General features: G+C 35.7%; 1 protein-coding gene across 2 annotated transcripts; it reads right to left on the bottom strand.

Annotated features, from left to right (window-relative positions):
- Positions 1-22,426, bottom strand: LOC139114799 (uncharacterized). 2 transcript variants are annotated; one of them, XM_070676731.1, is made up of 4 exons: positions 22,269-22,426; positions 18,152-18,313; positions 5,892-6,026; positions 1-2,751 (listed from the first exon to the last, which is right to left on the bottom strand). In XM_070676731.1, the coding sequence occupies exons 1-4, from the start codon at positions 22,402-22,404 to the stop codon at positions 2,603-2,605; spliced, it is 582 nt and encodes a 193-aa protein (XP_070532832.1). In that variant the 5' UTR covers positions 22,405-22,426; the 3' UTR covers positions 1-2,602. The 2 variants fall into 2 exon arrangements, with proteins under 2 accessions (XP_070532832.1, XP_070532833.1); XM_070676732.1 differs by lacking the exon at positions 5,892-6,026.
- Between the last annotated feature and the right edge of the window lie 5,251 nt (positions 22,427-27,677).

Raw genomic sequence — 27,677 nt, 5'->3', positions numbered from 1 at the left:
TGAAAGGGTATCTCTAGAAGTGCGAGTTTAGAAGCTTCAGATAGCTTTCAAGTTTTTGTTTTTTGTTGTTCGTGGAGTCCAATTTGACTTTTCTTTGAATTGGTGTTGTTGCGATTGTTTGTGTCTCACGATGTAGCGTAGTCACATTATACGACTTTATTTGTTGAAATCCTGAGGTGGTTTTATTCTGTTTGGTTTTGTTGGTGTCCGAATGAATTTTAAGGCTTTTGCCTAGTACTATTTTTCGGAGTTTCATAGTTTGAGCGATGGTAGGTTGTTGTTGAATTTCATGTTGTTGTCGGCTTTTCTTTGGAAATAGCTGATTTATTTCCACGGCCATGTTTTCTGTTACGTTACTGTGATTGTTTATTTTGTATTCAATGTTGTGTTTCAGTTGTTTGTTATGTGTACGATTTTTGTTATTTCTTTTAAGTGTTTGTGTGTTCTATGTCATTTTATCGTATTTTTTGGTAGTTCCCTTTTTGGAGTATTTGGTGGCCCTGAAAAGGGCCGCTTGGTATGGGTTTTTGTTAGCGCTTGGCGCGTTTGTTTTGGCGATGAGCCTAGCTTTTTTATGCTTCTTTTCGCCGATTCGATGTGCTTGGTGAGTAGGTGTTTGCCGCCTTCTTGTCACTGTGTGTGCGTACATGGACAGTCTGCATCGCCCTTGAATGTGGTCTCGATTTTGATCAAACTTACAATTTAGGAGTATATATCAAAACTGATAAATGATTTATGTGATTACTGTAGCTATAGATAGGCTACATTCAGGACGGGCAGCGACGGGCAGTAATTAGTAGGCAAAACAGGTGGTTTTCACCGTGGGCAGAACTTGGTGCAATGATACTGAACATTAATAGTAAGCCTGTCACCTTGAAGGTAATGCTGTATTTGAAACAAGGACTTCAAACACACGATGGTACAAACAACACCACAAGTGAAACGTACACATAGAAATACACGCGTTCCTACGTTGTGCCCACCCGGGCCACGCGATTAAAATATGACTGATACTGCTGGATAGTGTTAATTGGGTCGGTAAACAGTCAATTAATAGTTTAATTGACTACCTGGGTGATTGGCAGGTCGTGTCCAACGGCGCATATGCAAAGCAGGCCAAAAGACAAAAGCCCCCAAAGTTATTGACAGCTGGCCAGGGGTCACCATGAATACGTAATGAAGCTTCACTACGCAGAAACTGCGTAGTCAAGCCCTTCTTAACCGGTCAAACTCTCTTGGCATTTTCCGGCATGTTCTATATCAATGTAAGTACATAAATTATAAACCTTTGTGGTAGAAAATATAAATGAGAGAGAAGAAACCTGTCAGATAGACAAGAGATGACGTTTCAGGTCTCTTTTAACTTTTGACTTAGAGCTCAAAGATCTTATACTTTCTGGGATTTCGTTCCAGAGTGTAACACCAGAGTATTTCATCGAACACTGTCCTATATTAGTAGTATATCAAAAAAAAAAAGAAAAGATAACGGGGGTTTCTTTTTAGGCGGGCGATCCCAAGTCACCCTACCCCACGTTTTCTAATTACAGAGAGGTCTTATTGTCATTTTCAGAGGTTTCTTAATGCTTAAAATTATCAAGGAATATTGTCTTTTTTCTGATTTCTGCATATGTTGGGCTTGGAATTTTTCTAACATCAAGATAAATAGAAACGGAGGATTCCCGTCCTACTTTTTGATTTAAGGGTACCGAAACACCCTACCCACGCTTTTTCTGCTATGAATAAGCTCTTTTTTGTCTCTTTAAAGTTTCACCAAAACAGACGCCTGTTTTAAAGTTTCAGCAAGACAGACGCCTTTAGCTTGGCATGGAATATATTGTAATTTTTCTGATTTTTGTATATGCTGTGTAGAGTATAGAAAGTAGACAAGAAAAGTGTTAAAAGGAGTTAGTGTACAATCTTGCTTACTGTTAGATTATATGACGTAATTGTTTGTTGCTGACCACTTGATGAAGTGTAAGAATATATACTTATTAAAAGCACACTAAGAAAACTGCTAAAAAAAGTAGACAAGAAAAGTGTTAAAAGGAGTTAGTGTACAATCTTGCTTACTGTTAGATTATATGACGTAATTGTTTGTTGCTGACCACTTGATGAAGTGTAAGAATATATACTTATTAAAAGCACACTAAGAAAACTGCTAGATCAGCATTTTTTGCAGGTTTCTTTTTGTATAGAAAGGAATAATCTTCGCATTTTGTCTTTAATCTACCACGGCGGTACTTTTTGAATACAATTTACGAAATTACTTCTCATTCGTTGTCTATTGTGAAGGTTTCAAGAAAGTGACGATATTGTCCGAATGTTTTATTGCATTTATACATGAAAACCCATGGAATTGGCTGTTACTGCGTCATCCATAGCTAGCCTCTAGCTAAACAACAATCTTGTTCTTAGTAAACTATGTATTGCACGTATGAGTTTTTAACATGTCGTACAGTATACCCTATTCACCGTGTGATTGATATGAATCTAAGTATATTATATGGATTTCAAAAGCGTATATTGAAAAGATATCAGCAGTACATGAATTGCTGTATCTTCACCCAAAATAAAGTGTCGAATGTTTTGTCTTATATAGATGCTATATCTCTTGTGTTTGAGGGTGTATGGCTTCTACTTCTGTCGGTTCTCTTCTCTTGTGACGTCTCATCACTATGCCTAATATCAGTAAGGCTCCAGTAATGGCAGATGCAACTATCCCAAGAATAACAAACATGTCCGCAGCTCCAGCTGAAGAAGAAGAAGAAGATGCAATATGTATTTCAATGGGTATCTTTGGTCGCAACGGACAATTGATAGCAGCTTTAATGCCGCAGGGGTTTTTGGCAACTAATTTTGCAAGGTTGCGGTATTATCGATATGCTCAGAAAAGTCCATGGAGCTACAAAGGATGACGCCCAAGTCCTTTACAGATAGATGTATATCGTGCAATCGGTACAGTATCAATAGAATAATTAAAAGAAAACTTCTTAATTTTATTCGAAAAAGTAATGCAACAACATTTCTCAACATTTAGTTTGAGCTTCCATGTTGAGCATCAACAAGTAACCCTGACCAAATCATCCTGCAACAGTGCGCAGTCATAAATTGACTTGATTGTTTTATAAAGCTTTGAATCATCAGCATATAAAATGACATTCGATGACTGGGTACATTGTGACAAATCATTTATGTACAAGATGAAGCTCCCTGAGGTACACCGGATAAAACCGGACACCATTTCGAATAACTTCCCTCAATAACTCGGTTCCCTGAGAGCGATCAGACAAATATGACTCAAGCCACTGCATACAATTTCCGATGAAACGGAAGGAAGATTTATGAATTAATAATTTACGTAATATTGAATCAAAGGATTTACTAAAGTCAAGATAAATTGAATCAGATTGTAATTTATTGTTGAATGCAGTTGAAATAAAATCTGTATGAGTGACAAGATTAGTCTCAACGCTCCTCCAAAGAACAAAACCATGTTGATAATCGGAAATAACATTAACGACGTGACTACACAAACTTTTTAAAAACTATCTTCTTAAAAACCTTACTGAATAAAGGTAAAAATGAAACTGTCCTGTAATTGTTTATATCCTACTTGTTTCCCTTTTTAAAATTGGCACCACACTACTACGTTTAAAAAACGTTGGGAAAATTCAAGATCTAAGAGATTTATTAAAAATATAAGTGGGAGGAAATACTAGTTCCTCTGCACAATGTTTCAGAATAACGCCTGATATGTTATCAAATCCACATGCTTTGTTGACATCAGTAGAAAGTAACAATGTCAATACGTCATCATAAGATGCATAAACATTACTGAGGATGTCATTTTTAACTGGAATTATGTCAGGTAAGTGCGGATCGTCACATTTGCTAAAACCGATTCAAAAACTCATTAAAACCTTCAGCAATTAAAACTGACGAGTCGTACACAGTATCAGAGTGTTTCAGTAACTTTGGAATAGAGCTTGGCTTTGATTTAGTAGCGACAAACCCTCTCGGACGATTCAATCTCACCTATGTACTCGCAATATTTGATGTTTTTGAGTATTTTAAATTCTGTCCGCAGTTTTGAAAATATTTCATAGTCTACTGGATTTCCAAACTTTATAAAAGACGATTTTTTCTTAACAAGACTTTGGCATTTCGATTTTAACTTGATTAAGTGTTTGGATGATTTAACGTTCGTGACAACAATCTACAAAGATACTGTGTTATGAAGCCAGAGGGCTATGTAGTCCTACATGCCTTGTTGCTTGCAAACTTACATAGGACGTCTATGTGATCAGATGGTCAAATATGCCTGGAAAGACTTGTCAGTCTCTCCGACTTAGCTTTGAGGCTTAGTTAATAATCCAAACGAAACCTGCGTATCCTGACTCATATCATATTATTTTTGTAGAATTGATAACAATTAAGTCTTAATTGTACAGAAGACATTACAAGAAAGAGTTTAAAGAAGAACTTAAAGAATTACGGCCACTCTTTCTTACAGTGAAACGATTTCTTTACTGTACCTAGAAATCTCCAAACAATATTTCTGAAGATTTCCACGAAATGTCATAAGGAATCTTCTGGCCCAAAACAATACCTGAGCTAAACATTACTTCAGCCACCGTGTCACAGGCATTTAAAAAACATTGAACATCGCGCATTTCAAGATATCAAGGTAAACTAATTTACAACTTTGAAGAATACTTGTTTTTACCAAACTACTACTACTACTACTACCAAATTTTAAAGCCTGTTACAGTTCTCCGTTATCATCGAGAGAAGGTGTTACCTGTGGCGGATCATACATGGCGCGTCTCCACTGAGAGGGTTTTGTTCAAAATGGGGTTCAGTGCAAGCTCTAATTGCGTTTTTTGTGGCAAGCCTGACGATCTTCTTCATACTTTTTACGAATGTAATTATAATAAAGATCTTATCTTAGCATTGCAAACATTATCAAAACTTCTGCTGAATGATAACAGTATTTCCATTCCCATTCACTGGTTAATTTTAAACCCGCCCAACAAATCGGGAAAATTTATCTCGAAACAAGCAAATCGTCTCTTTGTCTTTATCAATGCTCTCGCGAAAACGTCGATTTACCTTTGTCGTAGAAATAAAAGAATTATGAATAGTCTCCCTACTGACCCTCTACAAATTTTTAGAACTCGTCTTAAATCGCGGATTCAAATAGAATTTTTGCATCACAAACTTAATAATCAGCTTGCCATTTTCAAGAACACTTGGACGACTAATGACGCCCTTTGTAGAGTTAATGATAATGGAGTCCTTGTCATTAATGATTTAATTTAACCTTGGTTTCTTTCATGTTCCTGTCTTTTTCCTGCACACATATATACTGACAGTTCCTTGTTTCCTGGTCGTTGTCGACTTTTAATCCTGGGCACCGTACTCCTTACGGGATCTTCGGATCGGTTAAAAGTCTGATGGAGGGTCATACATACACTTAACAACATAAGTTCTGTTCTCTCAAGTAGGTAATGTTGAACTGTAACCCGAAACTAGACCCTCGCTTATCATCAATATCTGTCCACGTAGCTGTACCTAAAGTATCTTTCGTCATCGGGATTTCGTCTTTTGTTCTCACTGGTTTTGAATTTTTTCTGTACTTATATTGTAAATATTTGTAAATTCATTGTATTTCACATGCTCTCCTTTTCCGTTTTCTCCTTTTTTGGAAACCAGTCCGTTTTCTGAATTTAGTCCTTGTACAATTTTATGTATATAGTGAATAAACGATGGTTTGAAAACTACTACTACTACTACTACTACTACTACTACTACTACTACTACTACTACTTATACTGCTTCTAGTACTACAGCTAACATTATTAATTCTAAAAGAGTAATGAAGTACTCACTAGGTGTGGGAACGTGTTCGCCATGACTGCCTCCGAATTGGCGTCTTTGAGAAGTGAAAGGACGTTGAGTAATTTGACCCGAAATCCTCACAGGTTTGGTGAATGTGTTATATTCAGATGATATTTGCTCATCGTCTGGTAAATTAAGAAAATAGTGAACAATATGCACGTGTTATAAGATACTACATTACTACTACTACTCTTACTACTACTTATTACTGCTACTCTACGTTGTCTATATTTTAAAAATCACCGAATACGTAGTAATTCACGCTTTGCCTCATTAGTAACATTTTTCATATATGCCATTACTAACAAAAAATTAGACTACTGAATTTAATTCCTGTAAATTGAATTCTTCAGAACTGCATCGTTACTGAGAATTTTTGTTGAATGCTTAATGGGACCAACTCATCTGGACTTTGCACATCCAGAAACATATTTTGCTCATGTGGCATATCTTCTATCACAGTTGATATCATGTGTTTATCAAACTGCAATATTCGGATGACACTTTCCATTGCTGTCAAATAACTTGATGACCCTGATATATTTCGTTACTAGACTATCTAGTTGTTGAAATCAAGGAACAAGTTGTAGATAGTGTTATATTCGTATAATTGTCCATGGTAAGTATTTGTGTTTTGTATTTACATAAGTAACACATTGTGTTCTTGTGCATTTATGGTGTTACGTCACTAAAAGAAAATAATGATCAGTAGTAAGTACAATTCGGCTTTCAAAAAAGATGTATTGAACTACCCCTGCGGTAGGATGCGTTCACAAACAATGATTAGGGGATGGGCTGGAGGTATCGCGATCGAAACCTCTTTTTTTTCAGAGCCCCTTAAATTCCCTGAAAAAAATTCAAATACCCGTCTTTATGAGCAAACATTTTTTCAAGTCCCCTAATCTATCACATAGGGAATGTACGCGCAGCAAAAATAAACATACTGAGCAGTTCTGTCCAACGATGTCCTACGCTACGATTTTTTTGCTCATATCTTCTGTAGAGCCATCCTGATCCTGACCACAGTTTGTCTGACTGGTTGTTTCCTTCTGATTTTCTGACACGGTGATAGGTACAAAATATTATGCTATAATTTCACGATAGTTATACAACATAGCTTGCATTTTGTTCACAGTAGAACTGAGTTTTACATGTAAGATAACTTTCTCGTAAACTGTAAATTCTGGCTTCTGGCAGCTCAAACGTCGCAATAATACATTTTTTGTTATGATATGGAGTGACTTGCACACATATGCAATATGCAGTGACAGTCGATATATTCATAGTAAGAGTCTACTACATTCAAGCATAGTGATGTTGACAACTACATGCATGCCAGTGCACGATTTCAAAGTAGCCAGGAGGAAATTCTAATGGTTTTTTAGTGGAAATATAGGTATTAAACGACGGTGAAACAAACAACATTAGTTATCGTGACCTTGCTAAAGTGCAATCTCGGATCATGTATGATCTGATGATCATGCCAAATTACCATGTCGGATTATGCCGTGATTCTGATGTGCGCGTACTTCTAATAGTAAATCGGTCAACATAAGCACACACTGTCTTTAGCGATCGAAGTCAACAATGATGTCAAAATCAATGTACAACTGTCGAAATTACCCAAAATAAGCAACAGAAAACTAAAAGTTATCGCTGTGTCGAAAGGACAGTACATCAACATAAAACGACGCTAGTTTGTTATGACATGGAGGAAGAAGGACAGAGCGTTCCCTCGCGCTCACCCAGCTATTAGTACGGGCCGCCGGTGGGATTGCCTCGCTAAAGCAATGAATTCGCCGGTACTGGGGAGTACCGGGTACGGAGGCCATCATTCTTCAGTCTATCGAAGGAGCGTTTCGTGCAAAAAAATACATGACAGCAACAAAAGTACCATCACTGTGAACTTCATATTTACAAAACATCATCAAATACACGCTAAAAACTTTAAAACGTCACAATTCGCAGCAGACGCGAGAAACAAGATGGCGTCGTTGATTTTTCAAAGTCCTTGCAAAACAACGCTAACTTGTTACATGCGCATGCGCATATTAAGGGGAGACCCATTTGATTTCGGGGGTACGCAGGAAGTGGGTATGGGAACTTTTTTTGGTCAGAGAGACAGCATTTTTTTATTTCTACTGTCAGACCTGCATCAATTTTTTTTTCAAATGGAGTAGCAGTGCAATTTTTCAAATTTAAGCCAGTGTTTCACATATCACAGGATGGTTTTATGTATTCATTTTACATTCCAACAAATGAAAACAAAATGGAAAGTCTAGTATATATACAACTTTAAATTGTAGAACACTTTTTTGGCAAATCAACTGTGATCAGTACTATACCTGCTTTTCTTTATAACAGTCAATTCCTTTTTAAGTTCTCGGGGGAGATGTTATCTTTTGTGGTCAGAGAAACAAGGCTCACACATTGTATTTCATTATATTTGTTGTTCCTCAATTTTTCAATGTCAACTTGTAATCTTTCTAACATATTTATATTGAGAGAATAATGCATTGGTTTTAACACTAGTTTATTGACTCCTGTCTTGTTTTTTTAAATTTTCACAATTTACAGAAGTCAAATAGTCCCATCTAGATATTGCCTATGCCATTGAGATATTGCAACGGAAATCCTGAAATATGATTTCTTAGGTCAGAAAAGGGAAGGAAAACATCGAGTGCACTGAGGTGTAAAGTAGTGAATGCTTGTATCATAAGTGCTGGAAAAAAAACACATAAAAATTGCTTGTGGTAAAAACATTTGCGCTGCCTATGGCAGCATGCCAGCAAAGAATACATGAGAATGAAGTTTCCAAAATTTTGCTCATTTCAACTGCATTGTGACAGTTCCTTTTTTATTACTGTCTGTTAATATGAGAATTTTTTTTCTCAAGCCAATACAGGCTTAATTTTTTTCTTTTATTTCACCTGGTGACAATTTTTTTTTTCAAAATCCTCCATACCCCCCTCCCAGAAATCAAGTGGTTCGCCCCTAAATGAGCCCCTGACCTATACGGGCCATTGGATTACTTCCTCAGCAGAACTGATATGCCTTCCGGTACCGGTGTTTATCGCCTACGGAGGCCATCATTCTTCAGTCGATCAAAGGCGCATTTCGTACCAAAAATTACACGACAGCCGCAAAAGTGCATCACTGTCAACTTCATATCTATAGAACATACTGAAATACACAGTGAAACGTTTACAAGGTAAAAAATATGCACAGACCGAGAAACAAGATGGCGTCCGTTTCGATTCTTCAAGTCAGATTTTGTCCTACAGTTTTGCGCATGCGAAGACGGTAGCTTTAGCGAAAGCGAATCAAAATCAAGTAAATATAAAATAAAAATGGATAAAAATATTGTTTAAAAATAATACAAGACATGTATCACCAAATTTTGAACATTTCTGACGGCATTCCAACTATACGAACACCCATGCCAAATATCACAATAATCAAATCAGTGGTTTTGAGGAAAAATTGAAAATAGTGGTTTTCACAAAAAAGCTAAAAAAGTGACTTTAAAATGATTCAATCAAAAAAAGAAAAAAGACCGTTTGAGATACATGCCCAAGTGACCACTAGACCAAATTTCAGAAAAAGTTACTGAAGCGTTTCTGAGATACCTGCGTCCACAGCATACGGCCCACTGTATGCGACAACAGAGGCCGCGTCATCACATTAGTACTTTGGGCCAAAGGCCCAAAGGACTAAAAACTGAACATGGTGATCTAGTGAACAAAGCTTTTACAGATATATACGACCTTTTACAACAGGTTCATTAATAGTAGTATTCTTCACAGAATGTTTAATATTCAGTAAACAGACCAGAAAATTTTAGCATTTACTCAACACAACAGCTTGACATGCTAATGTGACCCCTGAACGGCAGGAATGACGTGTTAGCTTCCAGATTTTGAGTTGAACAAAATTACAAACTTAGTTATCAAGAATTGAAATTGACTGCTGATGACTCGAATGTATTGACATTTATCTGACACTACTGGACGCATGAAATAATTATGAAAAGAATTACTGCATAATTTTTGACTGTTATGAAGTTGTGTAAAACAATTGTACCTTTGACCTGTCTCATCTTTAAAGTGATAAAAATAACGAGCAAGGAGATGTTACGCAACATTTGCAGACCTCAGGATAATCACTAACAAAAAACACAAGAACAAAGACAGACATCGTATATTCTGACAGCAGTTCAATTGAGCACACGACGCGGAGTGGCAGACAGACTACTGAAAAGACTTGACGTGTATACGTCTTGTGCCAGAGTAAATATCTCTGACGAGGATTAATTGTATTATGTTTTCAAATATTCCTGTCTATAAACGCAATTTATAACAATACGTGAGCTAAAAATGAACAATACTGGAAGGTTGAATATTCCATCAAATAAAACTCTTAATCTCTAATATTTTGAGCGTAATAATGGAAAATTTGCTGAAAAATAAAAAAAAATTATTTATTAATACATGTTTTTCTTTAAATTAGAATCTTTTCTGTTTAACGTGTTACTTTTGTATCATTGTAAGATGAGAATGTGAATACTTAATTCACTGCATGAACTTGAAATGAATTGCTTTATATATTGACTTTGAGTGTTTTTCATGAAAAACTGTGACTTTTGTTTTACGTATGTAGAAAAGCAAGCATTGTGAACACATCTTTTTCTTTAATATTTGATTATTCTTATATTCCAAAATTCAAAACTCTATAATGCAAACGTATAACATTTGCTACAATATTTCTGATCATACACCCTTTAAGCAAACAATATTACAAAAATTAAAGTTTCATCTTTTTTGGCATTTTTAGCTTACACGTGAGCTAATGTCATAGCGATGTCTATCTGTGTGTCCTTATGAGTGTTTGAGTGTGTGTGTGGTGTGTTGTTTCTGTCTGTCTGTCTGTCAGTTTACTTGATAAATCAAAAACGCCTGAACAGATTAAAGCTAGATTTGGTGGAGAGGTAATATTTGCTAATTTCTAGAATTGATGAGATTTTGGTTAGTGTGGTATATTAATGAAGTTATGCAATATCGTTTTTTATATAATGGTTTCCCTATGGAGACAGTAATGACAGTGTCGACATATATGAATGAATGAATGAATGAATGAATGAATGAATGAATGAATGAATGAATGAATAAATGAATGAATGAATGAATTCACCAGATGCTTCATAGTATGTACAATAATGAAAATGAAAAGAAACTGTGTCTTACTGCAGGTTGTAAAGTCAAAAAAAGGAAAGAACATTGCAGTATTGTATAATCTGGTGGGGACCCTGAAAATAGTCCAATAGGACTAGTCGAGTTCATGGCCCCTGAGTATACCAATAATTATTCGGTACAAGCTTAAGTGTGATGGAGGACAGACACAAACACAGATTCAAATGAAGATTCAGTACGTGATGTTTCAATGAGGACTTGAAAACTTTTCTACTTGACAATTGTTGAGATACTAAGGCAGGGAATTCCAGTGTTTCACAGCTTCATACGTAATGTTATGTTGTGAAGTTGTCAAATTTGAGCCTGGAATACGAAAATTTTCAACTTGTGTTAAAAGTGTTTGATACAAGTGCTTTGGAATCTCAAAATAGTGTGCAACTGCATAAGGAAGATTTTTATTTTTCAAATCATAAACAAACATATAAGTTGATTATTTAGTCAGTTTGTAGATATCTAAAATATTCAACTTGTAAAGCAGAGGTTCGGAATGAGCAATAAATTGAGAAAAGATAATTGAGAGAACAATCCGTTTCTGAAAGCGAAAAATTGGCTCCAAATTTCTGGAAAAAGTGTGTCTCCAGATTTCCAGTATATTATATGAGGTAGGATTAAAGCATTATATAGTTGAATGAGAATGGATTATGGAACATAGTCGTTTATTATACCAATTTCGGGTGTAATTTCTTCAATGACCTTTCGTATATGATATTTTCATGACAAAGAATCTATCGTAACCCCTAAATAGCTGGCACAAGAAATAGTTTTATGGTATCATTCCAAATTGACAGATTTCCGTCAAATACGGTGTTTCGCTGAGTTGTCTTTAGAATCATATTATTGGTTTTGTCAAAGTTGACTTTGAGGTTGTTCGTTCGGCATACGTAAACTGATAATTTCATGAAATTTGGTGTTAATTTGAGTTAGATTTACATTCTGGGTTCGTTAAGATTTAAAAATGTTGGTATCATCTGCAAAAAGTGTACAATTAAAATAGTCAGTTGAATTACACATATCATTAATATATACACTGGACAAAGTGATGATATACGTTCAGTATATTTACGTATATTTACGTATATGGAACACAATATTTATTGCAAACGTAACGTATATCTTTGTATATGGAACATTCCAATATGTTGATATGCGTAGTGCATATCTATGCAGGTCATGAGTATACGTAATGCAGATCTTCACACACCAAGCATACACTGTAGTTTTGCATTTTGTTAGTATACGTACGTGTATACTTAACGTATTTGACACATGTACAGAATCAGTATATGTGTATATATTGTTGTATATCAAGCATTTTGCCCAGTGATATACCAATAATAAAGTGGGACCAAGAATGGAACCCTGCGGTACACCACATTTGATTTGCCTATAACAAGAAGATTTACTATTGGCGATTACAAATTGATTACGATTGTTAAATAACCGCACTCCATAATGATGCAGTTTGTGAAGAAGGATATCATGATCTACAGTGTCAAAGGCTTTTTTCAAATCAACAAATATACATAATATAACATAATCAAGGTCCATGTGTCACCTTTCACTGCATAAAAAGCCAAATAATACTTACAGGATAAGCATGAATTATTGCCTGTATTTTAACTGAAGAGTGCATATACAGATGAATACAGTCAATAATTCATTGCGTGTATTCAGCAAGCCTTTATTCATGTGGATTCATGTGAATTCACGTGTATTATTCTATAATACAGACAACTTATTAGTGTGCATTTATCTGTTTTAATCTGTTTTATTGCGTTTGATGCAGTGATTAGGATTGTACTTTTTGCGAAATCCATACTGTGTATAAATTAAAATATTGTACTTGTCAAGAAAAGAAACAGGCTGTTTTTTGATAACTGCTTCAAAAAATTTACTAAAGACTGGCAAGATTAAAATTGGCCTGTAATTTCCACCATCAAATGGACAACCTTTTTTTAGAAAGAGGAGTAATTTTTGCAACTTTTAGACTATCAGGAAAAACACCATTTAAAATCGAAAGATTGATAATTTGTGAAGGAGGGCCAGCGATATACTCAGCTGCATGAATAGTCAAAAGAGGATGAGTAAAATGATAACCAGGTGTTTTTTAAGAAATCCAGGGAAAAAATAATGCACAAACTTTCATGAAACTTTTCACAGATGACAATCTTAGAACATTATGATGATACTGTGATCGACATGTCAATTATCTGCTCAGTTGGATATTTAATGAACTTATGTAGCATGACATATCTCTGAAATTATTCCACCAAGTTGGATGATAAATGCAACAAATATTGATCTGATGTATATCTAATTGTACTGAGAAGCATTGGGCAGTGTCAAGTTAATAATAGCTCATTTGCATATTTTATGAAGTTTTGTAATTATTCACATAACTGCAATACCTGAATCAAATTTGATTAAATCTGCTACGGATACTGATCCTAAAGATATCTAACTGTGGTGTAAAGTATTTAGTTGTGTGAAGTCAACTAAGGGTTAATTGGCATATTTAATAAACTTTGTAATTAAGTATCTAACTCTGAAATTTCGCCACCAAATATAGTGAAACCTGCTACACATATTGATCTGATAAATATCTAATTGTGCTATGAAACATTAAACTGTGTCAAGTTTATTAAGCGTTCATTTTGCACATTTAAAGAACTTTGTAATTAGTGATATTACTCTATAATTACAGTATTACATTAAATGAAGCGCCTACATATGTTGATGTGATAGATATCTAATTGTACTGAGAAGCATTGAGCACTGTCAAGTTAATAAACAGTTCATTTGCACATTAAATAAAGTTTTGTAATTAGTGATTTAACTCTGACAGTACTGTGCGAAAGTTGATGAAACTTGCTATATAAAGTGATATAACAGATATCTGATTGTTCTGTGAAGCGTACTACTATTAATGAACCTGTTGTATTGATAACTTTCAAGTCTCCCAGTCTTTCATGTGTTGCTCTCTGGCTGATCCTGTGTACAAGTATGTATCACCGTCATGAGCATCAAATGACCAATACTCTTCTTCAACTACATCAGAGTCAAACCTATCTCAGTCACTGTCACTGCCGGTATGCAGTGAGATCGACACTGCTTGCAGGCAGTAGCAGGGCAGTTATTTTTTAATACTGCGTTCTTGTTCTACTCAGTACGGCATGTTTAACTATTTAGCATGCAAACACATCCTGTGTAAGTGTACTATGCATTTGTATTATTGACAAACGAATTTCACTTTTGACTCTAATGATCACCAATAGTGTTACATTTACAGGTTTCGTTGGAAAACTAAATAACGTGTGTTATTATTAGCATACTGTAGGGAGACAGCAAGAAACTGTATTTTATATGTAGCATAGAAATATTGAAAAAAGTATCAACAGTCTCAGTTTCTGTACTGTTTCATTGTCTACTTTTTTATGAAAAATGGCATTTATATTCACCCTAGTGAATATTTACAGTTGATTGAACATGGTAGAAATGCAAGATTCAAACTACATGGAAATGTATCTATTCCGAAAATGCTCACAGCTGCAGGTGAATTTTCTATTCATTATGTAGGTGCAAAGCTATGGAATAAGTTACCAATACATTTGAAAACCCTTACATCGAAATATCGCTTCAGGAAAGGTCTGAGACAATAACTTGTTGATGAAATGTAATAAATTCACCATAATACCTTGGCAATTTTTTGAAAACTTGATTACGCTGCTCATGTATCCTTTCTTTTCTTTGTGTGTGCTATAAATCTATTATGTAAAGAAACTGTTCGCCATCAGTATGGTATTACATGCAAACTAATTTTTGAGATGGAGCCACACTTGACTAGCGAAAGCTATTTTTGGACTCCAAAATTGCCATTTCAGTATTGTGCTGTGCATTTTGGATAAAAATTATAAGTAATTTAATATTATATAGTTTTCTTTGCTTCAAAAATATATGCAACATATGGAAAAGTCTAAATCAATTATCAAATATAGATAAATGCAAAGATATTGTTAGTTTATATTTGAAAAAAAAGTGCATAGTTCTCTCATAGACTACCAGTGGATCAACATTTTAGTGAAATTCAATTAACTATGGCCTTATTACCACTCTAGTCCAATCAAAAACATTAATATCAATAATCAAGTGTACATAAATGCACAGATTCATCTAGTTGCGAATTGGAAACAATTATTCTTAGTTTCATCATAGACTACCATGTAGAGTGACTCAACATTTTAGTCTTATTTCAAAATCAAATTTCTTGCACAACCTTGGACTTGAAACCACTCTAATAAACATTAATACCAATAATCAAGTGTACATAAATACGCAGATTTACGTAGTTTTGAATCGGAAAATACTCCAAAATTAATTTGTTGTACACAAATGTACATGTTACTTTCCACTTCAGGCTACTTTAAAGTACATTTATTATATTATAAAACATACATAATATACGGATATAGTATGTTTTGTTTCTGTTTTGTTTGGGAAAATTGTCAATAATTTGCCTGATAGACTCAATGTATTATGGTTTGATATTTTGGATGAAGCACTGGTCAGCCACATTGTGCCTTCTTATTGTTGCACAAAATATGGTGACCCTCCCTAAAATTTATAAAATACCATATCTCTTCAAAAATGCTTGCCTGATAAATCGCGACTGTCCACCCAAAAACAGCAGCCCACCCCTCAGTAATTTGTCCCTAACTTACACAAACATTTAAACCTATTTTTAATTGGCTGGTACTGTTTCAGGTATTCCTGGGGAAAATACAGCAGTGGATGGAGGAGGGTCCAGTTTTAGAATTTCGGACGTGGGGGCGTCACAGACAGGAGGATGGGGAAGGTTCACATTTTACGGTACGGGTGTGCGTGGAATTCCCAACAGCCCACCCCTGTGACTACTTGAGGTTCCCTTAAAGGTATACTGTCACCTGTTCCAATTTTGCCACAGTTATCATGGAAAGAGAAAATCTAACCAATCACAGATTTTAAGCGGCTGGCCGCTTTTTAAAAACATCGCCCTCACATGGGCATTGTGTATACCAAGGAAGGCCCCTTGGACAAAATATGGACATATTTAGATTACAGGTGACTGTATACCTTTAACGCAAATTTCAATTTCGTTTTACGCGTGACATCGAACGATGGATGTAATGTTTACTCAAAGTAGTGAATAGAACAATTTATTATAGAAATAACGGACGACGCGCCGACCATTAATGTCTATTTGTTGGCAAGGGCGAGAGAAAAGCCAAAAATTAATGCCTAGCCCGTTAATTTTGGCTTTCCTCGAGCCCGCACCCATAAATACAGTAAATGGTCAGCGTTGAGTCTGTTTTTTCCATTATATTATCAACGAACCCCCCAAAACAGTAAAAATTTACGAAAATTTTTCGTGCGAACGACAATAGGGCCCTAGAACTTGTCAGTAAGTAGTGCATGCTGCAAACGTTTTGCAAATCCGGATATTTTTGTGAAAAAAGTGTCCAAAATTGGCCCACAAGTGCTCCTTTTCATTTAATAGTTGATAATGATCAATGTATAAATCAATATTTTCGTTTTACCTTCAAAGCTATTATGTTTATGATATTATCCATATTCATGGGCATGTAAACAGGCCATTACTGTGTATTTCCGGGTAGTCAGGTGGTTCAACTCGACCTATTAAAATGCGATGGACAGGGAATGGTAATATAATGTGAAATATGATATTTCATGGTATTAATTAAAACTTTGTGTAGAAGTGATTGTCTATAAAGTTTAAAAAATATTTTTGAAAAGGTCAATTATTACGTGTCAATTATGATGTTATTAACATTAGGATCACTGTTTTTATTCATGGAAGTTGTATTATTCTCGCAGCATTTGTTTGAACAACACTTGATTGCACTCAGAACCTGTAATTTCTGTCATTGGGCCCTTAAGTCTTAGAAATAAATGCCACATTTTATTCATATCTATAGCACTGCACCTCGGGTTAAAGTTCAATTGGTTGCATATTTTTGTATTTTGCCTTCCACACAAAATAATGCAGTCTTTTGAGGCATGATTGATGATCACTCCTAACATCGGGCAGTTAACTAGGCAAGTCTCTGATACAGTGGCCGCTGATGTATTGGTATACACTGTCAAAGTTGATGAAACTGTGTCTTGACAACATTCTACTCACTTCCAGTAAGAATTCCACAAGTGCCCTGGTTAATGGTGGTCCTGTCTGTCACGCATTTATTTGACCCGATCAAACACAATTTGGTGGATAGCCCTAAACTAAACAAGTATCACTACAAGGTGCCATTGAGAAGTTTCTATCATGTGTGTCATATTTCTTCACTTCCAGGTATTGTCATTCAAAATTTGATATCAGTTATTTTCCTCATAAATTAGGCTAATGACTTACACTTTCTACACGTTTCTTCCCATTTTCTTGGTTTCTGGTTATCTTTTTATTAAATTATCTATTAATATATATTGAAGGGTCAACAGGCTAAAAGACCCAATAACAGACTCCGACAAAAGAAACAATGGAATAGCACCAGACAAGCAAAAAATAACAAAGGATTTGAATTACAATGCTTACAGTATCAAAACAAACAATATTCCCTAAGAAAGAATTATCTTGAAACAAGTGTTTTAAGAGCAGTATGAGGTAAAAATGATATCTACAAATATGTCATAATACAGTTGAATAGTCCTAGGGATAAAAGCAAATTTCCTTATATTTAACCTGTAACGTGGAACTTGAAATAAGATTGGAGTCCTACGGCGTCTTAGTGTCGCATATAAATTGGCAATCGGGATAAAAAATAGGGACAAGAACATCTCCCCGAAATAATTACATTTAAAAAGTTCAGATCTAAAATGTTCCGCCGTAGCAAGAGAGAAGAGTAATTTAAATGCATGCAGGACTCTTTGTAATAACCATTATAGTACCCAATAAACATCAAACACATTTATTTTCTTAATCATGATAATAATAGTGTCATTCAACTTACATGAGTGAAGCCTAGCCGTTGATCTATCAATCTCAATTGGGAATTTTGATGTTCCTGTCCAAGATTTAGCATTCTCTCGATCAGATGTACTGGCTATATGAGAAACTTCCACTCCACTCCCGTATTCCTCAGGCATATTGTGACCACTGAGAGTACTTGCAGCTTTTTGGTAAAATGATTTCATACATTAAAAATAACTTAATGTGATTTGCAAAGCAACAAAAATGACTGCATAATATAACACGGAAATACATGTAAAACGACATATAAAATATACGTATATAGTATGTTTTGTTTAGGAAAAGTGTCAATAAAATGCCTGATAGACTCCATGTATTATGATATGAGACTTCTGATTGAAGCACGGTATCAGCCACATTTTGCCTTCTTATCGTTGCACAAAATATGGTGACCTCCCTAAAAATGTAGGAAATACCATATCTCTTAAAAAATGCTTGCCTGATAATTTGCAACTGTCCCTCCCAAAAGAGCAGCCAACCCATCAGTAACGTGTCCCCTTACTTACATAACATTTCAACCTATTGTTATTTAATTGGCTGGTACTGTTTCAGTTATTCCTGGGGAGAATACAGCAGTGGATGGAGGAGGGTCTAGTTTTAGACTTTCGGACGTAATTACTTAAGGCTCCCTTAACGCAAATTTAAATTTAGCGCGTGTTTTACGCGTGAGATCGATCAATGGACCAAATCTGGGTCTACCATAGCCACCAAGAGCTTAAAAGCATCACGAGCGGCATTATGGAAACTACGCACCGGCTCATTCCAGCCGGGGACTACATAGAAACCCTGTTCGGAGGCCGAGGGCTTTGAATGGCTGGGGAATGCTATAACAGGAATCAGATTTGACCTAAGAAAAGCATTTGATTCCTATAGTTTTGAAGAGTTGCTTTTTTGGGGGGAAATGCTTAATATTTTTTGCAGGGAAACAATCTTCGTATTTCTGCCTTCGAAAAGCTGGGTATGAAAGAATGACGCGTAATCAGGGTCGAAATTCAAACTCAAGATTTGTTATTTATACCCAACACGTTTTGAAGTAATTTGGGATAGTTGAACAGTGAAGAAATGTTGATTTAATCTTCAAATGTTATCTCATCTGCTTTTTTTGTAATACATGCTTGTTTTATGAGTAATTTGCGATGTTGCAACATTCATTTATATGACATCTAACACTTTTGAGAAATTGGCAAAATATTGAAATCCAATTATCCCAAATTAGTTCCAATCGTGTTATAAGTAAAGCTATGACCAAAACAGCTGTGCAGACCTGCCGCTCTTCTAACGCAATCCAAGACAACCAAGAGAAGTCAGTCCAAGCTTTCCAGTTTTAAAATCAAACCAGATCCACTTTCACTTATAAGCGGGTAGACCTGTGGAAGTGTGCTAAAATCTGATACTCTCTACGAGAATTTTGACTTTTCTACATAGCGAAAATGGCGCGTACTCGATATGCACTCATGCAAATAAGGTCTCAATGAATGTCGTTGATTGAAAATTGCATATAATAGAATCCTCTGCTGCTAACTCTAACCCAATAACAATAAAGGACATCAACGTTGCTGAGCGGGCACATGGATATGCGCCAGCTGTTTTAACAGCACTGATGGGCCCCTTAAATGGTCTTCATTGCACGTTTTTACAGCTTTTATAATGTCAAATTTCCGGTGACTGTTATTCAGAAGTGTGATAATATTTGAGGGCCAACAATCCAATTGCAGCAAGTTTATTCCCGCACTTGACAAATGAGCTTCTTGCACAGCTCAATACACTGGCTCCGCAAGATTTTACATCGCTTTGCCTCTCCCATTTTATCAGATTTTGTAGTCCATATATCACTCGGCATTTTACTATATCATCTTGTATTTTAAATATTCTTTTTCATGTCGTTGATTGAAAATTGCATATAATAGAACCCTCTGCTGCTAACTCTAACCCAATAACAATAAAGGACATCAACGTTGCTGAGCGGGCACATGGATATGCGCCAGCTGTTTTAACACCACTGATGGGCCCCTTAAATGGTCTTCATTGCACGTTTTTACAGCTTTTATAATGTCAAATTTCCGGTGACTGTTATTCAGAAGTGTGATAATATTTGAGGGCCAACAATCCAATTGCAGCAAGTTTATTCCCGCACTTGACAAATGAGCTTCTTGCACAGCTCAATACACTGGCTCCGCAAGATTTTACATCGCTTTGCCTCTCCCATTTTATCAGATTTTGTAGTCCATATATCACTCGGTATTTTACTATCATCTTGTATTTTAAATATTCTTTTTCATGTCGTTGATTGAAAATTGCATATAATAGAACCCTCTGCTGCTAACTCTAGCCCAATAACAATAAAGGACATCAACGTTGCTGAGCGGGCACATGGATATGCGCCAGCTGTTTTAACACCACTGATGGGCCCCTTAAATGGTCTTCATTGCACGTTTTTACTGCTTTTATAATGTCAAATTTCCGGTGACTGTTATTCAGTAGTGTGATAATATTTGAGGGCCAACAATCCAATGGCGGCATGTTTATATTCCCGCACATTACAAGTGAGCTTCTTGCACAGCTCAATACACTGGCTCTTCAAGATTTTACATCGCTTTGCCTCTCACATTTTACCAGATTTTGTAGTCCATATATCACTCGGTATTTTACTATCATCTTGTATTTTAAATATTCTTTTTCATTTTTGTTGAATACTTGTACTTTTGCTGGATTTGCCTGGTAAAAAGTGAGTTTAAGTCTTTCTTGTGTATTTTTAAAATAGTACTTTTCATCATATAATTCAACTGATGTACTGTATTTCTATTTGCTTCAGGTTGCTTAAGTCATAATAAGGTTGGATTACTTCAGCGAAACGCCGGCAATGAAATAGAGCTTGAGATTTTCCTGAGGTGTCGCTTATCGACTAATACTCTCTCTCTCTATCGATATTTGCGTGTTGACCGTTGCTGCACTGTCTTGCCAAACAAGGGCTGTGCTCCCCGCTACAGAACTACAAGCCTAACAATTAAAAATGTAAACATTATTGTACTTTTGATTTTAAATAGCCAATTCTACTCAAAGTAGTGAATAGGCCAATTTATTGTGAAATATGATATTTCATGGTATTAATTAAGACTTTGTGTAAAAGTGATTGTCTGTAAAGTTTCAAAAATATTTTTGAAAAGGTCAAACTCAAACTACGTATCGATTGTGATGTCATTAACATTAGGATCACTGTATTTGTATTCTTGGAAGTTATAGAGGACAATTCTGTTTTATTTTTGCAGCATTTGTTTGAAGCAAGAATTCCACAAGTGACCTGGTTAATGGTGGTCCTGTCTGTCATGCATTTATTTGACCCGATCAAACACAATTTGGTGGATAGCCCTAAATTACACAAGTATCACTACAAGGTACCATCGAGAAGTTTCTATCATGTGTGTCATATTTCTTCACTTCCAGGTATTGTCATTCAAAATTTGATATCAGTTATTTTCCTCATAAATTAGGCTAATGACTAACACTTTCTACACGTTTCTTCCCTTTTTCTTGGTTTCTGATTATCTTTTTATTTAATTATCTATTAATATATATTGAAGGGTCAACGGGCTAAAAGACCCAATAACAGACTCCGACAAAAGAAACAGTGGAATAGCACCAGACAAGCAAAAAATAACAAAGAATTTGAAATACAATGCTTACAGTATCAAAACAAACAATATTCCCTAACAATAAAATTATCAGGACACAAGTGTTTTAAGAGCAGTATGAGGTAAAAATGATATCTACAAATATGTCATAATAAAGTTGAATAGTCCTAAGGATAAAAGCAAATTTCCTTATATTTAACCTGTAACGTGGAACTTGAAATAAGGATGGAGTCCTACGGCGTCTTAGTGTCGCATATAAATTGGCAATCGGGATGAAAAATAGGCACAAGAACATCTCCCCGAAATAATTACATTTAAAAGGGTCAGATCTAAAATGTTCCGCCGTAGCAAGAGAGAAGGGTAATTTAAATGCATGCAGGACTCTTTGTAATAACCATTATAATACCCAATAAAATTCAAACACATATATTTTCATAATCATAATAATAATAGTGTCATGCAACTTACATGAGTGAAGCCTAGCCGTAGATCTATCATTCTCAATTGGGAATTTTGATGTTCCTGTCCAATGTTTAACATTCTCTCGATCAGATGTACTGGCTATATGAGAAACTTCCACTCCACTCCTGTATTCCTCAGGCATATTTTGACCACTGAGAGTACTTGCAGCTTTTTGGTAAACAATAAACAAATTATTTCATACATTAAAGATAAATTAATGTGATTTACAAAGCAACAAAAATGACTGCATAATATAACATGGAAATACATGTAAAACGACATATAAAATATACATATATAGTATGTTTTGTTTAGGAAAATTGTCAATAGTTTTCCTGATAGACTCCATGTTTTATGATTTGATACTTCTGAATGAAGCACGGTATCAACCACATGTTGCCTTCTTATCGTTGCAACAAATATGGTGACCTCCCTAAAATGTAGGAAATACCATACCTCTTAAAAAATGCTTGCCTGAAAAATTGCGACTGCCCCTCCAAAAAGAGCAGTCAACCCATCAGTAGCTTGTCCCCTTACTTACATAACATTTCAACCTATTGTTATTTAAATTGGCTGGTACTGTTTCAGTTATTCCTGGGGGAAATGCAGCAGTGTATGGACGAGGGTCCAGTTTTAGACTTTCGGACGGGGGGTCACAGACAGGAGGATGGGGGAGGGTCACTTTTACGGTAGTGGTGTGCGTGGAATTCCCCCGCTCTACCTCCTGTACTTCATTAAGGTTCCCTAACGCAAATTTAAATTTAGCGCGTGTTTTACGCGTGAGATCGATCAATGGACCAAATGTCGGTCTACCATAGCCACCATGAGTTTAATAGCATCACGAGCGGCATTATAGAAACTACGCACCGGCTCATTCCAGCCGGGGACTACTTAGAAACCCGGTTCGGGGGCCGAGGGATTGGAATGGCTTTGAAATGCTATGACAGGAATCAGATTTGAGCTAAGAAAAACATTTGATTCCTACAGTTTTGAGGAGTTGCTTTTTTGGGGGGAAATGCTTAATATTTTTTGCAGGGAAACGATCTTCGTATTTCTGCCGTTAAAAAGCTGGGTATGAAAGAATGACGAATAATCAGGGTCGAAATTTAAACTCAAGATTTGTTATTTATACTCAACACGCTTTGAAGTAATTTGGGATAGTTGAACAGTGAAGAAATGTTGATTTAATCTTCAAATGTTATCTCATCTGCTTTTCTTTTTGTAATACATACTTGTTTTATGAGTAATTTGCGATGTTGCCACATTCATTTATATGACACCTAACACTTTTGAGAAATTTGCAAAATATTAAAATCCAATTTTCCCAAATTATTTCCAATCGTGTTATAAGTAACGCTATGACCAAAACAGCTGTGCAGACCTGCCGCTCTTCTGACGCAATCCAAGACAACCAAGAGAAGTCAGTCCAAGCTTTCCAGTTTTAAAATCAAACCAAATCCACTTTCACTTATAAGCGGGTAGACCTGTGGAAGTGTGCTAAAATCTGATACTCTCTACGAGAATTTTGACTTTTCTACAGAGCGAAAATGGCGCGAACTCGATATGCACTCATGCAAATAAGGTCTCAATGAATGTCGTTGATTGAAAATTGCATATAATAGAATCCTCTGCTGCTAACTCTAACCCAATAACAATAAAGGACATCAACGTTGCTGAGCGGGCACATGGATATGCGCCAGCTGTTTTAACACCACTGATGGGCCCCTTAAATGGTCTTCATTGCACGTTTTTACTGCTTTTATAATGTCAAATTTCCGGTGACTGTTATTCAGTAGTGTGATAATATTTGAGGGCCAACAATCCAATTGCGGCATGTTTATTCCCGCACATTACAAGTGAGCTTCTTGCACAGCTCAATACACTGGCTCTTCAAGATTTTACATCGCTTTGCCTCTCACATTTTACTAGATTTAGTAGTTCATATCACTCGGTATTTTACTATCATCTTGTATTTTAAATATTCTTTTTCATTTTTGTTGAATACTTGTCCTTTTGCTGGATTTGCCTGGTAAAAAGTGAGTTTAAGTCTTTCTTGTGTATTTTTAAAATAGTACTTTGCATCATACAGTTCAACCGATGTACTGTATTTCTATTTGCTTAAGGTTGCCTAAGTCATAATAAGGTTGGAATACTCCAGCAAAACGCCGGCAATGAAATAGAGTTTTTCCTGAGGTGTCGCTTATCGACTAATACTCTCTCTCGATCAACATTTGCGTGTTGACCTTTGCTGCACTGTCTTGCCAAACAAGGGCTGTGCTCCTCGCTATAGAACTACAAGCCCAACAATTAAAATTGTAAACATTATTGTACTTTTAAATTGAAACAGCCGATTCTATTCAAAGTAGTGAATAGGCCAATTTATTGTGAAATATGATATTTCATGGTATTAATTAAGACTTTGTGTAAAAGTGATTGTCTGTAAAGTTTCAAAAATATTTTTGAAAAGGTCAAACTCAAAATGCGTATCATTGTGATGTCATTAACATTAGGATCACTGTATTTGTATTCGTGGAAGTTAAAGAGGACAACTCTGTATTATTTTTGCAGCATTTGTTTGAACAACACTTGATTGCAAACATGTAATTACTATCCTTTGCTCCTTAGGCCTTTGAAATAAATGAAACATTCATTTATAATTATTGCACTACACCTCGGGTTAAGGTCCAATTAGTTGCATATTTTTGTATTTTGCTTTCCCCAAAAAAATCATGCAATCTTTTTAGGAATGATTGATGCTTACTCCTAACATCGGGCAGTTAACTAGGCAAGTCTCTGATACAGTGGCCGCTGATGCAATGATAGACTCCGTCAATGTTGATGAAACTCTGTCATGACACCATACTATTCACTTCCAGCAAGAATTCCACAAGTGACCAGGTTAATGGTGGTCCTGTCTCTCATGCATTTATTTGACCCGATCAAACACAATTTGGTGGATAGCCCTAAATTACACAAGTATCACTACAAGGTACGATTAAGAAGTTTCTATCACGTGTGTCATATTTCTTCACTTCTAAGTATTGTCATTCCAAATTTGATATCAGTTGTTTTCCTCATAAAATATGCTAATGACTTACACTTTCTACACGTTTCTTCCCTTTTTCTTGGTTTCTGGTTATCTTTTTATTTAATTATCTATTAATATATATTGAAGGGTCAACAGGCTAAAAGGCCTAATAACAGACTCTGACAAAATAACATAATTCAAACAAAGAAACAGTGGAATGGCAACAGACAAACAAAAGAATTACAAAGAATTCGAAATACAATGCGTACAGTATGTAAACGACGAATATTTCCTAAGAATAAAATTATCCGGACAGAAATATCTTACGAGCAGTATTCGGTAAAATAATATCTACAAACATGCCATTACACTGTGGAATAGTCCTAAGGATAAAAGCAAATTTCCTTATATTTCACCTGTAACGTGGAACTTGAAATAAGGATGGAGTCCTACGGCATCTAAGTGCCGCATATAAAATGGCAATTTGAACAAAAGACAGGGACAAGAAAATCTCCCAGGAATGTCACGTAAAAAAGTCAGATCTAAAATGTTCCGCTGTACCGAGAGAGAAATGTAATTAAAATGAATGCAGGACTCTTTGTAATTACTATTATAGTACCCAATAAACTTCAAACACATATATTTTCATAATCATAATAATAATGCTATGCAACTTACATGAGTGAAGCCTAGTCGTAGATCTATCAATCTCAATTGGGAATTTTGATGTTCCTGTCCAAGACTGAACATTATCTCGATCAGATGTACTGGCTATACGAGAAACGTCCACACCACTTCCGTATTCCTCAGGCACATTGTGACCACTGAGAGTACTTGTAGCTTTTGGCAAACAATAAACAAATGATTTCATAGATTAAAGATAACTTAATGTGATTTACAAAGCCACAAAAATACATGTACATCGAAATAATACTTAACATTCTGTTTGCGTCGATTAACGTAGTTATATATGACACAGTGTTTGGGATATTAAAGAACATAATAAACGCCAGCTTGTTTCTTCCTTCATGTAAACATACAAATAAATTGTATTGTTCGTTCTTTCGTTCTTGCTTTATTGCTTTCTTTCTTAACGTTCGCTGTCGCACGGCATAAAGTACCCTTTCACCCTAAAAGATGGCATTCTGTGCGTCTGTGAAGAGTAGGTCACTGCTATGCGCTTAGTTTTGGGAGAATTCCTCCCTGTGAAACCACCTACGTTGCAGATTCCGTACAACGAATGATACTGAAACTTAATTGTTGATTGTGATATGTATATATATATATATATACATCGACCCAGTTATCCCTATGATAGGACGTCACACTCTAGGAATACGGTTTACAGGATTTCCGATTAGCCCAACTTCTACGTCAGAAGTAGGGGTATACGGTCGGCACTTTTTTCTACTGAAGCCGTTTGTGGGTACTAGGGAATTTACTGAAAAGTGCGGTTTTATAAAGCGAAGACGTCAAAGACATTAATAGAGATGATTCTGACAGTTTGTCTGGTTTTTTTAACTGGAGAAAACGAAAGCATTTACTTTCGTCTGCTCCCTGCCTGCGCTCGCTACAACTACTGTGCCAGCTCGTCACAAGTCGTGAACAGCAGAGTCATCGCTGAAAATCGACAAACTTATCACCGAACAAGAATACAATAAATATCAAGAATATTATGTATCAAAATCAACAGGGGCCACGTATGACAGCGTTCGAAAATGGTGTCAGGCAGTAACTGTGATCCGCTCGAGGGTCCGCAAAAATACACAAAATAATCATTAAAAAATCTATGATTCCAGTTAGATTCATCGAATCAACTTAATTTGAACAAATCCCCATCTAAATACCTTGAGCCAAGTTGTGGCTATCTGTCAGCAACCGCTGTGCAGGGGGTTCTCGAGTTTAAACTGTTTTCGGACACAGTTTGGTGTTCTCTACCTACCCATCTATCTATCTATCCATCCTTCCACTCTAGTCTACAGACGCACCGGATGCCTAAAGCACAACACACAGTATTCACCGATAATAGATGCATGATTGATTGACTGATTGATTGATTGATTGATTGATTGATTGATTGATTGATCGCTTACCGGCCTGCAGGTTATCTTGGTTAATGGTACTGCTTGAAAGTGTAATTTCATCGTTACTTCGATCTAATTCGGCAGAGGTGTAATCTTCAGTAACTGGTTCACTGGTTCCTTGAATTGATGTATAGAAAAATGTTGAGGCTAGTCTTTGTTTCATTTAATATTTAATCAGAAAATTTATTTCGGGTAAAGAACCTAACCTTTGCATTTGGTAAATGCTGACCTATTCAATGTTACATCGATGCATCACACGGTAAGACTGTCATCTGCGAATAGCTTTACAATCTAACATTAAAA

The sequence above is a fragment of the Ptychodera flava genome, chromosome 16 (assembly GCF_041260155.1).
Source record: "Ptychodera flava strain L36383 chromosome 16, AS_Pfla_20210202, whole genome shotgun sequence".
Taxonomy (NCBI): domain Eukaryota; kingdom Metazoa; phylum Hemichordata; class Enteropneusta; family Ptychoderidae; genus Ptychodera; species Ptychodera flava.
This window is presented reverse-complemented; position numbering and strand designations above follow the sequence as displayed.